Consider the following 12,801-nt stretch of genomic DNA (forward strand, 5'->3'; position numbering starts at 1 on the left):
CTGTAGCTCTCACCCACAGCCTCGCACCCCCTCCTGCACCTCTGCTCTGCTCCTGCCCCTATCTGGGGGCTGGGCAGTCCTGGGGGTGCCCTTCTCCCCACTGTCTGACTCTGGAATTTTCTCTGCCCAAGGCAGCTCATACTGGTGGGAGGCAAAGTGGTGGGGGCTAGGGCTGCCAACGTGCCCGTGACTGCTGGTCGTAGCCCCTCCTGGGTCATAGCTGGAGCTCTTGGAGTAGCAGACTCACCCAGGCTCCTCCCAGGGGGGTCTCACTTTCTTCTCTGAGCTCACATGTTTGCCGGTAGAACTGAGGTCCCAGGAGCAACAAGGGGGTGGCATCACCCAGAGCCCAACATTGAAAGCCTTTGGGCAAACGCTAAACCCACCCGGCAGCTGGTGAGGGACTTGGGCGGGGAGTTCAGGCAGTCTTGGCACCTGCTGGTCTGGGATCGGGGCAAGGGTAGAGGGACATTTGTTCAGACCTCAAGGGCCTGGGACCGGTCGCTATGAACGGATGCCCTGCCTGAGTCGTCCCACCCTCTGGGCTTCTTGGAGGAGGGTCGCTGGCTGAATCCCCGGCCACCGGCTCCTCTGACTCCTAGAGCAAGGCTGGGAGGTGGTGGCGGTGGCAGCTCCCTGTGGCCTGGGGCTGCCTACACAGTCAGACTGGGGTGACGGGGGAGGTGGGGGAGACTCATCCCAACCTCTCCTCTGCATTGTCTCAGCTAATAATGGGGCTAATAAGGAGCCGCTTCTTCTAACCGAATTGTATTCAAACATTTTAGTTAATTCTCCATTCATATTTTAGCATAATGGGATCGGGTGCTCGGCACTTATGGAGATTAATGCAGAGAAAGAGTTCCGGCTGCTAAGGCAACGCTGGGCGACTAGCGCCCTCTGGTTCTTGTGGGTACTCAAGGAAGGAAGCAAGAGGCCAGCTCACCCGGTCCACCCTCCAAGATCGCATCGCCGTGTGGATGACCCGTGGCGTCACGTTGTCCCCGGTCCCTGGCCTCTCCACCCCTGTCCTCCTGGGGGCCGGGAGGGCCGCCTGAGCAAACAGAGTCACGGTTGGCTGGCCCGTCTCTGGAAACAAAAATATGGCCTAAGGCACCCTTTGGTGCCCCAGAACCCCGGGGACTTTGTGTCACTTGGTTATCCAGACCTCAGGGCTGATGCTGGAGCGTGGCATCTGGTGAGGCTGAACATAGAGCTTCTTGGGTACTCTTCTTCCTCCGGCCTTTGGTGGGGGCCCACCCCAGGCCGCTCCCTGCCTCAGTTTACCTCTCTGTTAAATGATCCTGCATGGGAGAGGAGAGTTAGAGCCGAGCTGGCCTGAGCCCAAAGCTTCCTGCCGCCCCTGGCATGGGCCTCAGAGGCTGCAGCCCTGGCTGGCTGGCTTCCGCCCTAGACTTCCTGAGGGGGAAGAGCTGTCTGGGACCTGAGGCTACCCCAAGCCTCCCCGTGGGGAGCCTCTTCTTTCTTTGTGGCTGCTGGGGGCCCAATCTGTCAAGCACCTCGGATGACATGTATCCCCAACTTGGCCTGGCCTTTCCTCACACCCGGAGGAGGGGCCCCTTGAAATCGTCTGCTCCCAGATTCGTTCTGCCTGCATAGTAGGTCAACCTTCTGTCACTGTGATTTTCATAACAAAGTGGTTCACTAATTACAAGAGAAATATGCCTCTGACAGATCTCAGACAGTGCTTCCAGCCCAGCCTGCAGGTGAAGCTGCCCTGGCCCGGGAGCAGGCTGGGCACTGCCTCATTAGAAACTGGGTGAGTCCTCCTGGCGGGGCTGGTGCAGAGCCCTGCGGCCTCCCCTCTGCCCTCCCCCACGCGAGGGTTCAGGAGGCCCAGGCCCTGCCCACCCCCCGGAGGCCCTCTGAGCCGGTCAGTGCAGCCAGCCAAGAAGATGTCCAATTTCCAATCTCCGGTTTTATCTCCAAATCCCAGCTCTGTGTAATCTTTGCTCCCCGCCAGAGGCTGAGCTCGGTGAGGGAGCAAGAACCTTCCCCTCTCCATTGATGGAGCTTCCGCTGAGCCCAATGAGACCCGTTGTTTTCATCTATTGATCTGGCCTCGCTGCAGAACACCGGGTCGAGGGTGTCACCGAGGGGCTGGTGGATTTGGGAGGCTGCCTCGGGGAGGGCGCTCACCTGGCGTCTAATGTGGGTGGGGAGCTCTGCATGTCCTGACCCCCTCTGCAACCAACTGCAGCCAGTAGAACAAATGCTTGGAGGGGAGACACCAAGAGAGCTGCCCCCCTCCCCGAAAGGGCGGCGTGCGGAGGGCGAGGATGCTGATGACGCTGGAATGTTTCAGCTCTGGCAGTAGAGGCTGGCGGCTGGGGGGTGGGGGTGGGGGGAATGTGGGTGGAGGAGCACAGGGGCAGGGCCCGATGGCTGCTGTGTTCCCCTACTGCCCCCCCACCAGAAGCCCAGTGCAAACCCTACTACTCGGACTACCCCCGCTTCCGGCTCCTCGTCCACCACCTGTGTACCAGCCACTACCTGGATCTCTTCATCACCGGTGTCATTGGGCTGAACGTGGTCACCATGGCCATGGAGCACTACCAGCAGCCCCAGGTAGGAGCAGGTGACTGGCCATCTGGTCCCACCTCCAGCCACGAGGCGAACCCGACCTGAGCCGGGACCCCTCAGGGGAGCGCTGGGCACCCTACAGGGCGTCCACCTCTGGGGGTGGGTCTCCTCTTGGTTTTACAGGTGAGAACACTGAGGCTCAGAGAGGTTAGCTGACTTGACCAAGGTCACACAGCTAGGAAGTGGAGGACCTGGTTTCTCCACCCAGCAGATATTCATGGAGTGCCTACTCAGTGTTGGGCTCTGGACCTTTGAGGGTAAAAGAGGGCAGACTGTCGCCTGCCCTTCTGGAGTTTAGATTCTAGTGAACGTCCAGTTGCAAAGCTCACCTGTGATCTTGCCACTCACCAAGTCAGCCTCCGTCGGCTGCTCTTCGAGCCTCAGTTTTTCCATCTGTAAAATGGGGACATTGAATTGGTAATGTGAAAGGCCCCTTCCAGTTCTAGCATTCTGTGCCTTCCAGCACATTCTCTCATGATCTCACCATCTCCAAAGGAGAGAGATCCTTTAACACGATGTCTGGATCCTGCATGTAAATGAGAACCCAACAGTATCCTAGAGTGGCGGCCACGTGTCGCCCATCACGGCGGGCGCAGGGAGGAAAAGTCCCCATAGACTCTCCCTATGTCTCCCAAATCTGGGAGGTGTTGCGAGGGGTCAGGGCAGGCATCAGCCCTAGGCCTTAAGGACTGCATCTTGCCCCCATCCCTGCCAGATCCTGGATGAGGCTCTGAAGATCTGCAACTACATCTTCACTGTCATCTTTGTCTTGGAGTCAGTTTTCAAACTGGTGGCCTTTGGCTTCCGACGGTTCTTCCAAGACAGGTAACAGAGAGGGGAAGGGGAGCCAAGGATCGGGAGAAACGCCATGTCTCCTGGGAGCTCCCGGAAGGATCTAGGGCCTGAAGATCTTTCTTGAGTCCCAAGGTTCAGCTTCTGAGACCCACCCAGGGCTGATGGTGGGGTGGGGGCTGGGGGCGTATCCAGGACCTGGGAAATGGAAGGGGAGGAAGGGATCTTGGCCAGACAGGGCCTGGGGACACTGACAGCTGGAAAGCAGTAAGGCCTAGCCTGGAGCCAGACTGCCTGGACCAGTTTTGAATCCTGGCTCCACCACTTAGAAGCTGACAATCCTGGGTAAGTTACTTAATCTCTCTGTGCCTCAGTTTCCTCATCCATAAAATGGGAAATAGGAGTTCTCATTGTGGCGCAGTGGAAACAGATCTGACTAGGAACCATGATGATGCAAGTTCTATCCCTGGCCTCGCTCAGTGGGTTAAGGATCTGGTGTTGCCGTGAGCTGTGTAGGTCACAGATGCAGCTCGAATGCTGCATTGCTGTCATTCTAGCATAGGCCAGCAGCTATGGCTCCGATGAGACCCCTAGCCTGGGAACCTCCATGTGCCGCGGGTGTGACCCTAAAAAAAAAAAAACCAAACAACAAAAAAAAAAACGGGAAATAACTGTATTTACATCATAGAGTTGTGAAGACTGTGAGTTCCTATCTGAAAAGTCTTTCAAATAGTGCTGGCACAGAGAAAATACCACGTGAGTGCTCGATTGAAAAGCAAATAAATGAAAACAAAAAGCCGAGGCCCTTGAGCTAAAGTCCTAGCCCCACCTGTGCTCCCCCGCTGGTTGTGTGACCATAGATAAGCCACACCTTCTTTGCAGGATGGGAAGGCTGGACCGGCTGACCTTCACCGTCTTTTCTTTTTTCTTTTTCTTTTTCTTTTTTTTTTTTTTTTTTTGTCTTTTTGCCATTTCTTGGGCTGCTCCCATGGCATATGGAGGTTCCCAGGCTAGGGGTCCAATCAGAGCCGTAGCCGCTGGCCTACGCCACAGTCACAGCAACACAGGATCTGAGCTGCGTCTGCGACCTACACCACAGCTCACAGCAACGCCAGATCTTTAACCCACTGAGCAAGGCCAGGGATCGAACCTGCAACCTCATGGTTCCTAGTCGGATTCGTTAACCACTGCGCCACGACGGGAACTCCTCCACCCTCTTTTCTGTGGCTGAGAACGTGCCACTTGTGTTGTCACAGCTGCCCCCTCCTCTGCCGTGCCCCCCTCAGGGAGCTGTGTCCTGGGCTTTCAGGTGGAACCAGCTGGACCTGGCCATCGTGCTGCTGTCCATCATGGGCATCACGCTGGAGGAGATCGAGGTCAACGCCTCCCTGCCCATCAACCCCACCATCATCCGCATCATGAGGGTGCTGCGTATTGCCCGAGGTCAGTGCCTGGCTGCCTGCCTACCCCAGCCACCCTCCGAGGGGGACCTGCCCCGGGGGAGAGAGCAGGGGTCAGCTCTGCCTGGCTAGGGACCAGGTGGGTGTGGATTCCCGTGGGCCTTTCTTCCAGCCTCTGCCAAAGGGGAAGGCTGGGGGCTGGGCCGGGGGAGGGGGTGAAGCCACGGCAGCCTGGCTGGCTGGGGCTGGCCATCCCACCAGCCCCAGCCCCGGCTCTGGCCCCGCTCCACCTGCTGTGTGACCCGGGACCCAGAGGGGCCAGCTCACGACATTGTCCTGTTCTGCAGTGCTAAAGCTGCTGAAGATGGCTGTGGGCATGCGGGCGCTGCTGGACACAGTGATGCAGGCCCTGCCCCAGGTAGCTGGGAGGCGAGGGTGGGTGGGAAGGGTCCTCTCGGGGAGGAGAGGGTGCTCTCCCCAGGGGCGGGGGCTCAGGGAAGCTGGCCAGGAGATCCAGTGGCACCTTTTCCATTTCTTTTCCTCTTTTCCAGGTGGGGAACCTGGGACTTCTCTTCATGTTGTTGTTTTTCATCTTTGCAGCTCTGGGCGTGGAGCTCTTTGGAGACCTGGGTGAGTTGGGGTAGGGAGGGCGGAGGAGCCAGGGCTGCAGACCCAGGGGCCCCGGACTAACTCGGGCCCCTCTCCCCTTCCCTCCTCCTCCAGAGTGTGACGAGACACACCCCTGCGAGGGCCTGGGCCGGCATGCCACCTTCCGGAACTTTGGCATGGCTTTCTTAACCCTCTTCCGAGTATCCACAGGTGACAACTGGAACGGCATCATGAAGGTGAGAGCCCGTGGCGGCAGCGAGGTCCCTCCCAGGGCTGGCTCTGTCCCAAAGGAGACAGCCCCCGCCCCCCGACCCCCGTCTTAGTTCAGGACAAGTTGCATGTGAATCAAAGCGTGTGACCGTCCCTACCCCATACCGGAACACTCTGGAACTACCCCCCCCACATGCTCTTCTGCCCCCAGGACACTGTAACGCCCTCCTCCTGCCCTTCCTTCTCCCGCTGCCAAGCCCCATGGCCCCGGGTGGCCCTGATTTCCCCGGGGCCGGCTCTGTCTGTCCCCTGCCCTCCCGGCCTCACCCCTCTAACCCGCCTCCCCAGGACACCCTCCGGGACTGCGACCAGGAGTCCACCTGCTACAACACTGTCATCTCCCCGATCTACTTCGTGTCCTTCGTGCTGACAGCCCAGTTTGTGCTGGTCAACGTGGTGATTGCCGTGCTGATGAAGCACCTGGAGGAGAGCAACAAGGAGGCCAAGGAGGAGGCCGAGCTGGAGGCTGAGCTGGAGCTGGAGATGAAGACCCTCAGCCCCCAGCCCCCCTCACCGCTGGGCAGCCCCTTCCTCTGGCCTGGGGTCGACGGTCCCGACAGTCCCGGCAGCCCCAAGCCTGGGGCCCCGGAGGCCGCGGCCCGTGCCGGAGCAGCCTCCCACTTCTCCCTGGAGCACCCCATGGTAAGCAACCCTCCCCACAAACACCCCCTGGAGAGGGTATGGGATGGAGACGGGTGGCATGGGTGCTCAGTGGTGGGTCACGTACAGGGAGCGGGCAGCAAGCAGACCTCAGGTCTCCTGAATCGTTCTGACCCTCCTGCCTGGATGCAGAGGAGCGAGCAGGCCCCTGCCTGTCCCCAGAGACGGCTGCCCACACTCGAGGCACGGGGCCAACAAGCCGCTGGCACATCCGTCCCGGTGCCTCCAGCCTGGCCTGGACGCGCCTTTCCTGGCTCTTAGGTTCAAGGCTGTTTTCTGTTTCCTTTCTGTTTCTTTCTTACCCTTGCCCGATGTTGCCAAACCCCTTTCCTTCCCTGCCCTTCCACCTGCCTAATTCCATCTCTCGGTCCTTGGCCGCGATCTTCTTTTTCCTCCTCCCTCTCTCCCTGTGGGCTCTTCTCATCTTCCGTCTCCCACGTTTCCTTCCTCTGCCCACACCTCCCTTCCCCATCTTCCCCATCCGCTCTCGTTCTCTGTGTCTTTGTTGTTCTGTGGGTGTCGGCGGGGGCACGCACGCGTGTGACCTCTTTCTCTCTCTGTGCCTCTTCTCGATCCCCTGCCACGACACGTCCCCGTCACTGCTCCCCTGACCCCTGCTCCCCTGACTCTCTGGCTCCCCTTATGGGCGCGTCCTCCCCAGGACAGACAGCTGTTTGACACCATATCCCTGATGATCCAGGGCTCCCTGGACGGGGAGCTGAAGCTGATGGACGAGCTGGCAGGCCCAGGGGGCCGGCCCTCTGCCTTCCCTCCCGCCCGCAGCCCGGGCGGCTCCGACCCACAGGTTACTGTGTCCCCGTGCTGTGCCCCTTCCCCTGACTGTGCTGGGCTGTGCCATGCTGTGCCATGCTTCTGGGGAAGCGGGGGTGTTTCCTGCCCACTGGGTATCTGGGGAAAGAACAGCCTCGGGGCCTCAGTGGCGCTTTGGGCTTGGCAGGAGGCAGCCAGGGGTTCTTCTGGCTGAGATCAACCTCAGGAACTCGGAGTTGGAAGATAAGGATGCTGAGGTTGCCCTTCCGAGGGAGGCTAGATGGAGGGGGGGAGGTTGGAGAGGGCAACTGCGAGCAAGAACCTGGAAGGGAAAAGGAGGATGGAGCTGAAGATGGTTGTCAATGGACCTTAGGGGTTCAGGAAGTGAGATGCCAGAGCCAGGGGAGAGGGGCTTTGGGGGAGAGAGCAGGTGGCCAGGACACCCACTGAGGGACACATCTTAGGCCGTGGGCTGCTTCTTCTCCATGTCCAAGGCCCTCCCCCCAGTCCTCTGTTTGGTGTTTTTTTTAATCTATGGAACCCACTGGGCATTGACGAGTGCTGTCAGTAGCCAGTGGCTTCTGACCTGGTCCTGAGAGGGGATGCGAGGCTTCCAGCTGGGAGGGGCTTCTGGGGACTTGGATCTGCAATAGGACTTGGCTCCTCCCCAAGCTCTGCCCCTTCCACAGCATCTCAGCATGGTCCTCTGCTTTCTGGCATCCTCTTCCTTCTACCCTTGGCACCTGTCTGGCTGCCTTTGATGCCCTCCACCTGGAGGTGCACCCCACCAACACGTCCCCTAGGTCAGGGACTGCAAGAAAGCCCAGGGTTGGAGTTCCTGTCGTGGTATAGCGGAAACGAATCTGACTAGGAACCATGAGGTTGCAAGTTCAATCCCTGGCCTTGCTCAGTGGGTTAAGGATCCAGCATTGCCATGAGCTGTGCTGTAGGTTGCAGACTTGGCTCGGATCTGTCATTGCTGTGGCTGAGGTGTAGGCCGACAGCTACAGCTCCGATTAGACCCCTAGCATGAGAACCTCCACAGGTGCGGCCCTAAAAAGACAACAGCAACAACAAAGCCCAGGGTGGAAGCACAGAGACAGGTGTCAGCTGGAGGTAGAAAGCCTAGCATTCTGTGGGCCCTGATGGCTGCTGGGGCAGGCAAGCAGGCTCCCGGCCCCTGGGACACCTGTGGCCTGATGCAAAGAAATGGACAGTGATCCTCAAATCGGAAGGAACCTTGCCTCTGTGGTTCCTGACCCCTTGTCGGGATTCAGTCTCAGATAGGCTATGAGGATCTGAACCCGGCAATGACCTTAGAATGGTCAGTGCAGAGCGCGTCCCTTCCCGAGGCCTCCCATCCTGAAGGAAGCTCATGGGGAAAGGTGCTGGGGGAGAAGAGCATGTGTTCAGAAGGTGACCTGGCAGTCAGCTCATCTGGGAGGCGTGGCCCCACTCTCCCCCAGGGTCCTGCAGGCATAGAAGCCTGCCTGCCGATCCCAGGTGAGCCAGCCAGATGGTGCGGTGGCCCACCAGAGTGTAGCCAATTCAGGCCAGCGGGAGGAGAGCCTCTCCCAGAACCTCAGCAGGAGAGGATAGGCGGGGGAGGACCTGGGAGGGGAGATGCCTGAATCTGGGGGCAGGCCAAGTCCTGCCAGGCTTTTTTGCAAGCAGAAAGAATAGGCAGAAAGCACTTGTCAGGTTGGCAGCTTTGTCCCCAGCGCCCCCCACGCTGCTCTGTCTGTGCTGGGAGCAGAGAGGCGCTTTGCTGGCCTTTCTTCATTTTTTTTTTTTTTTTTTTCCTGGTATCTTCTTTCTGAGAGTCAGAAACCCTGCCCGCTCCCTGCTCCCTCCCTGGGTGGTGGTAGTGTGGGAGGGGCTGTAAGATTCCTGGGGCATCTTTAGAATGTGTTTCTGTGTCTCCTCGCTTTGTCACTGTTTGCTCTGGCTCTTTGGTGCCTGCGCAGCCTCCCTGATCAGAGCAGGGGTTTGGAGTGGGGGTTGGGGGGGAGGGGAGGCGCTCTCAGTTTTCTTGGCAAAGGGGTGGGGAGAGAGAAGGGGGGCCTTTTTTCCTTATGCTTGGTGAACGGGGAAGAGGAGCTCTGTGTGATGTGTGCGCGTGTGCGTGTCTGTGTGTGTGCGTGCACGTGTGCATGTGTGTGTGTGCACACTCGAGAGTGTGCCCTGTCCTGGTTTCTTATGCCTGATCATCTCTCTCCCTGTCTAGATCCCTCTAGCTGAGATGGAGGCTCTGTCTCTGACGTCAGAGGTTGTGTCTGAACCGCCCTGCTCTCTAGCTCTGACGGATGACTCTTTGCCTGATGACACTCACACACTCTTACTTAGTGCCCTGGAGAGCAATGTACATACACACAGCCCCTCACTGCTCCGCCAGCCTCTCCAGGGGCTGGGCTGGCTGCAGGGCTCCAGATCCCTCTCCTCCTCTCGCTCTGCCACCGGGTCCCACCCAGAGGCGCCCTTAGTGCCCCAGGCTTTGCTCGGTCTTTCGGGTCCCCCACGGGGGACAATGAAATTCGATCGGATGAAATGGAGGCCTTGCCCAGAAGAGCCTAGGGGTGGCAGTTGTGAAAGGGTTAATCCAGACACCGAGGAGTGACAGAGCTCAAAAACAGAGGCGTCATGGGAATTCCCATCGTGGCTCAGTGGTGAATGAATCCGACTAGGAACCATGAGGTTGCGGGTTCGATCCCTGGCCTCGCTCAGTGGGTTAAGGATCCGGTGTGGCCGTGAGCTGTGGTGTGTAGGTCACAGATGCGGCTTGGATCCCACGTTGCTGTGGCTGCGGTGTAGGACGGTGGCTGCAGCTCCGATTAGACCCCTAGCCTGGGAACCTCCATATGCTGTGGGCGTGGCCCTGGAAAAGACCGAAAAAACAAAACAAAACAAAACAAAACCCACAGAGGTGTCATCCTGCAGCACAGCTGACCAAAGGGCCTGTCTGGATGCAGAGTCAGTCTCTGTATTTGGAGCCCTGTGCAAGCCAGCCCTCCCCCTCTCAGCACCCCCCCCCCCAACATGAGCCATTCACCACCACATAGTGGGTGAGAGCCACATCTCTGCTGCCACTACCATGCCCTTCTCTACCTGGGGGCCGTCCCTGTCTCCCTTGTCACTGTCCCTATGTGTCCCCATGTCCTGGGGGGCTTCTTTGTGTTCTGACAGCTTCTCCCCCCCTTGCCCAGCTCCCTGTCCCCATCTGACTGTGAGCAGCCCCTTCCTCCCTGCCTTCCTCCTCCTTTGGGGACATAAGAAGGGACAGGGCTCTGCTAGGGCAGGGCCTTGACCACAGGCTAGGGGTTCCTGGGGCGCTTGGAGTGGGGCTGGCAGAAGTGGAGCCTGGGACTGAGCCAGGAAGCGTAAGGATCCAGACCATTTTCCGACACAGCCACACTCAGGCTTGCTGGGGCTACTTAACTGGCTGGATCTTTGTGGAGACAGGACCCCACAGCCTCTTTGTGAACCGCAACAGACTGAGTGATGGAGAAATCTCTCAGGAACAAACCTTGTCTCCCTCCAGCTGGGGTCAATGGCTGCGTTACTGCCTTCCTTTGAAATACATTCAAAGGACACACTCCCATCCCCAGTCTGTCCCCTAAAGGAGGACCGGAGTCCATGGGACCCAGGCCTTGCTCCCCCCCACCTCACCTGCCAGAATCACTGTGTAATTAATTAAAGGGGAGCAGGGAGGAGACAGGTAGGTGAGCCAGCTATGACATCCCCTCAGTGTTCCTCTGTCATTCAACTCCTATCAACCCAGCCCTTCTCTAGGGCTGGGTGCTGGGGCCACCTTAAGGAACTAGATGGCGACACAGCCTCTGTTCTGCAGGCAGTTTGGGGCTGCCTCATCTGACCCTGATCTTTGGGAAGGTCCTCCCCCACTTCCCAATCCCCCCTCAGCCCCAGCACAGCAATTGGGATGGGGGAGCTGCTTTTAGCTTTCACCTCTCCACTGGACAGCTTCCGAGCCTCTCCAGGGGCCCTTGACAATGAGCTCTTGGGCCGCCTGCAGGGCTGGGGGCTGGGGGCTGGGGGCTGGGGGCTGCTCTCCTCCTTTGGACACCCCCTCGCTCCTCTGCCATCCCCCCTGGGACATGCCAAGGTCATGCCGTATGAATGGTTTTCTAGGGGGCGGGGTATCCTCCCACCCCCTTCCCCTCTCTGTATGGAGGGCTCATCCGTGTGTCTGTCCCTTCTCCCTGACCACACTCATCCCATCGCCACCTGGTCCAGGGAGGGGCCAGGGCGGGGGGAAGGGCTTCTGGTTTCTGAGGCCAGACTCAGCCTCAGTTACCCAATCGGGGTGCTCCCTCTTCCTCCCACTTCCCTCCGGTTGCAGATGGAGTCCCACCCTGAGGAGGTGCCCATCCTGTTGGGACCAGATCTGCTGACTGTGCGCAAGGCTGGGGTCAGCCGGACACACTCTCTGCCCAACGACAGCTACATGTGCCGGGATGGGAGCACTGCCGAGGGGTCCCTGGGACACAGGGGCTGGGGGCTCCCCAAAGCTCAGTCAGGTACCAAGACTGGAGGTGGGTCGGCTCGGCTTCCGCTGGGAGATCCCATCCTTGCCTAAGCTCCGCCCTGCCCTTGGGAAGTGGGGATGCCGAGGGGGCCAAAGGAGTCTCTCCTAGCTCTGGGGAGCCCCCAGCCTGAGAGGGGTGGCTTTTGATCCAGAGTGGGGGTGGGGTGTGAGGCTAGAGGCCCCGACAGGGGCAGGGCTCAGTGGAGAGAGTGGACGAGAGGGACTCGGGGGGACTCGGGACTCGGCACACTGACTCTCCAGTTCTCTCACTCTTCTCCTTCCCCTCACAGGCTCCATCCTGTCCGTTCACTCCCAGCCAGCAGACACCAGCTACATCCTGCAGCTTCCCAAAGATGCCCCCCTTCTGCTCCAGCCCCACGGTGCCCCCACCTGGGTCACCATCCCCAAACTGCCCCCGCCCGGCCGTTCCCCTTTGGCTCAGAGGCCCCTCAGGCGCCAGGTGAGCAGGGGTAGAGGGTGGGTGTGGGCCGGGGCTGGGAACCCTAGGCTCTTGGTGATGGGTTTTGCATTCTCTCGGCAAATGTTTGTGTGCCAGTGATGTGCCAGACTGAGTTCTAGGTACCAAGGACACAGTTCTGGGCAAAGCAGAAGTGGCCTGTGCCCTTTGAAAATCTGCACCCCCTTGCTTATTTCACAGAGGAGGCCCAGAGACCTGAGGGGGCCATGCTTGCCCAGGGATGCATGTCAAGTTGGAGGTAGAACCCAGGTGGCTGGACTCGCTGTCTAAGGCCCAAAGCTGCCTCCCGAGCCTCTGTACTTCTAGACCTAGCTGAGGGGCATGAGGCACATTTTAGGTGGTCTCCCCTTTTGGCCAAGCCCAGGGCCCCCCTTCCAGAGCCCACACTTGGGGGGCACAGAGCAGAGGCTCCTGTAGCCAGGTGAGGCTCGTCTGCGCCCCCCCCCAACCTCTGCCACTGTGCCCAGGCCACTGCCCGTGCTGTGTGTGCCTCTCGTGCTGGGATGGCCACATCAGAAACTGCTCCATCCAGTACATCTGGGGAGCCGGCACAGCCCTCATCCTTTCAGAAAATATTCACGGAGCCGCCCCTATGTGTCAGTCACTGGGGACATGAACAAATGAGACAGCCCCTGCTGTCTGGAGCTCATGGTGTAATAGTGGAGACCTACACCCCA

The 12,801-nt window shown here is 59.3% G+C and overlaps 1 protein-coding gene across 21 annotated transcripts in view; it reads left to right on the top strand.

Annotated features, from left to right (window-relative positions):
- CACNA1G (calcium voltage-gated channel subunit alpha1 G) overlaps nt 1-12,801 on the top strand; it is a 73,712-nt gene that overhangs the window by 59,116 nt on the left and 1,795 nt on the right. For 8 of the 21 annotated variants that reach the window (XM_021067179.1, XM_021067178.1, XM_021067183.1 and 5 more), the window contains 9 exons: nt 2,435-2,586; nt 3,317-3,426; nt 4,703-4,836; nt 5,141-5,211; nt 5,345-5,423; nt 5,517-5,638; nt 5,961-6,314; nt 11,461-11,638; nt 11,937-12,106. In XM_021067179.1, coding sequence (XP_020922838.1) covers nt 2,435-2,586; nt 3,317-3,426; nt 4,703-4,836; nt 5,141-5,211; nt 5,345-5,423; nt 5,517-5,638; nt 5,961-6,314; nt 11,461-11,638; nt 11,937-12,106 — 1,370 coding nt within the window. Of the gene's footprint in view, nt 1-2,434; nt 2,587-3,316; nt 3,427-4,702; nt 4,837-5,140; nt 5,212-5,344; nt 5,424-5,516; nt 5,639-5,960; nt 6,315-6,993; nt 7,138-9,330; nt 9,466-11,460; nt 11,639-11,936; nt 12,107-12,801 lie in introns of those variants that run through there. The other 13 variants (XM_021067168.1, XM_021067172.1, XM_021067171.1 and 10 more) reach the window with 6 other exon arrangements.

The sequence above is a fragment of the Sus scrofa genome, chromosome 12 (genome assembly GCF_000003025.6).
Source record: "Sus scrofa isolate TJ Tabasco breed Duroc chromosome 12, Sscrofa11.1, whole genome shotgun sequence".
Lineage (NCBI taxonomy): Eukaryota > Metazoa > Chordata > Mammalia > Artiodactyla > Suidae > Sus > Sus scrofa.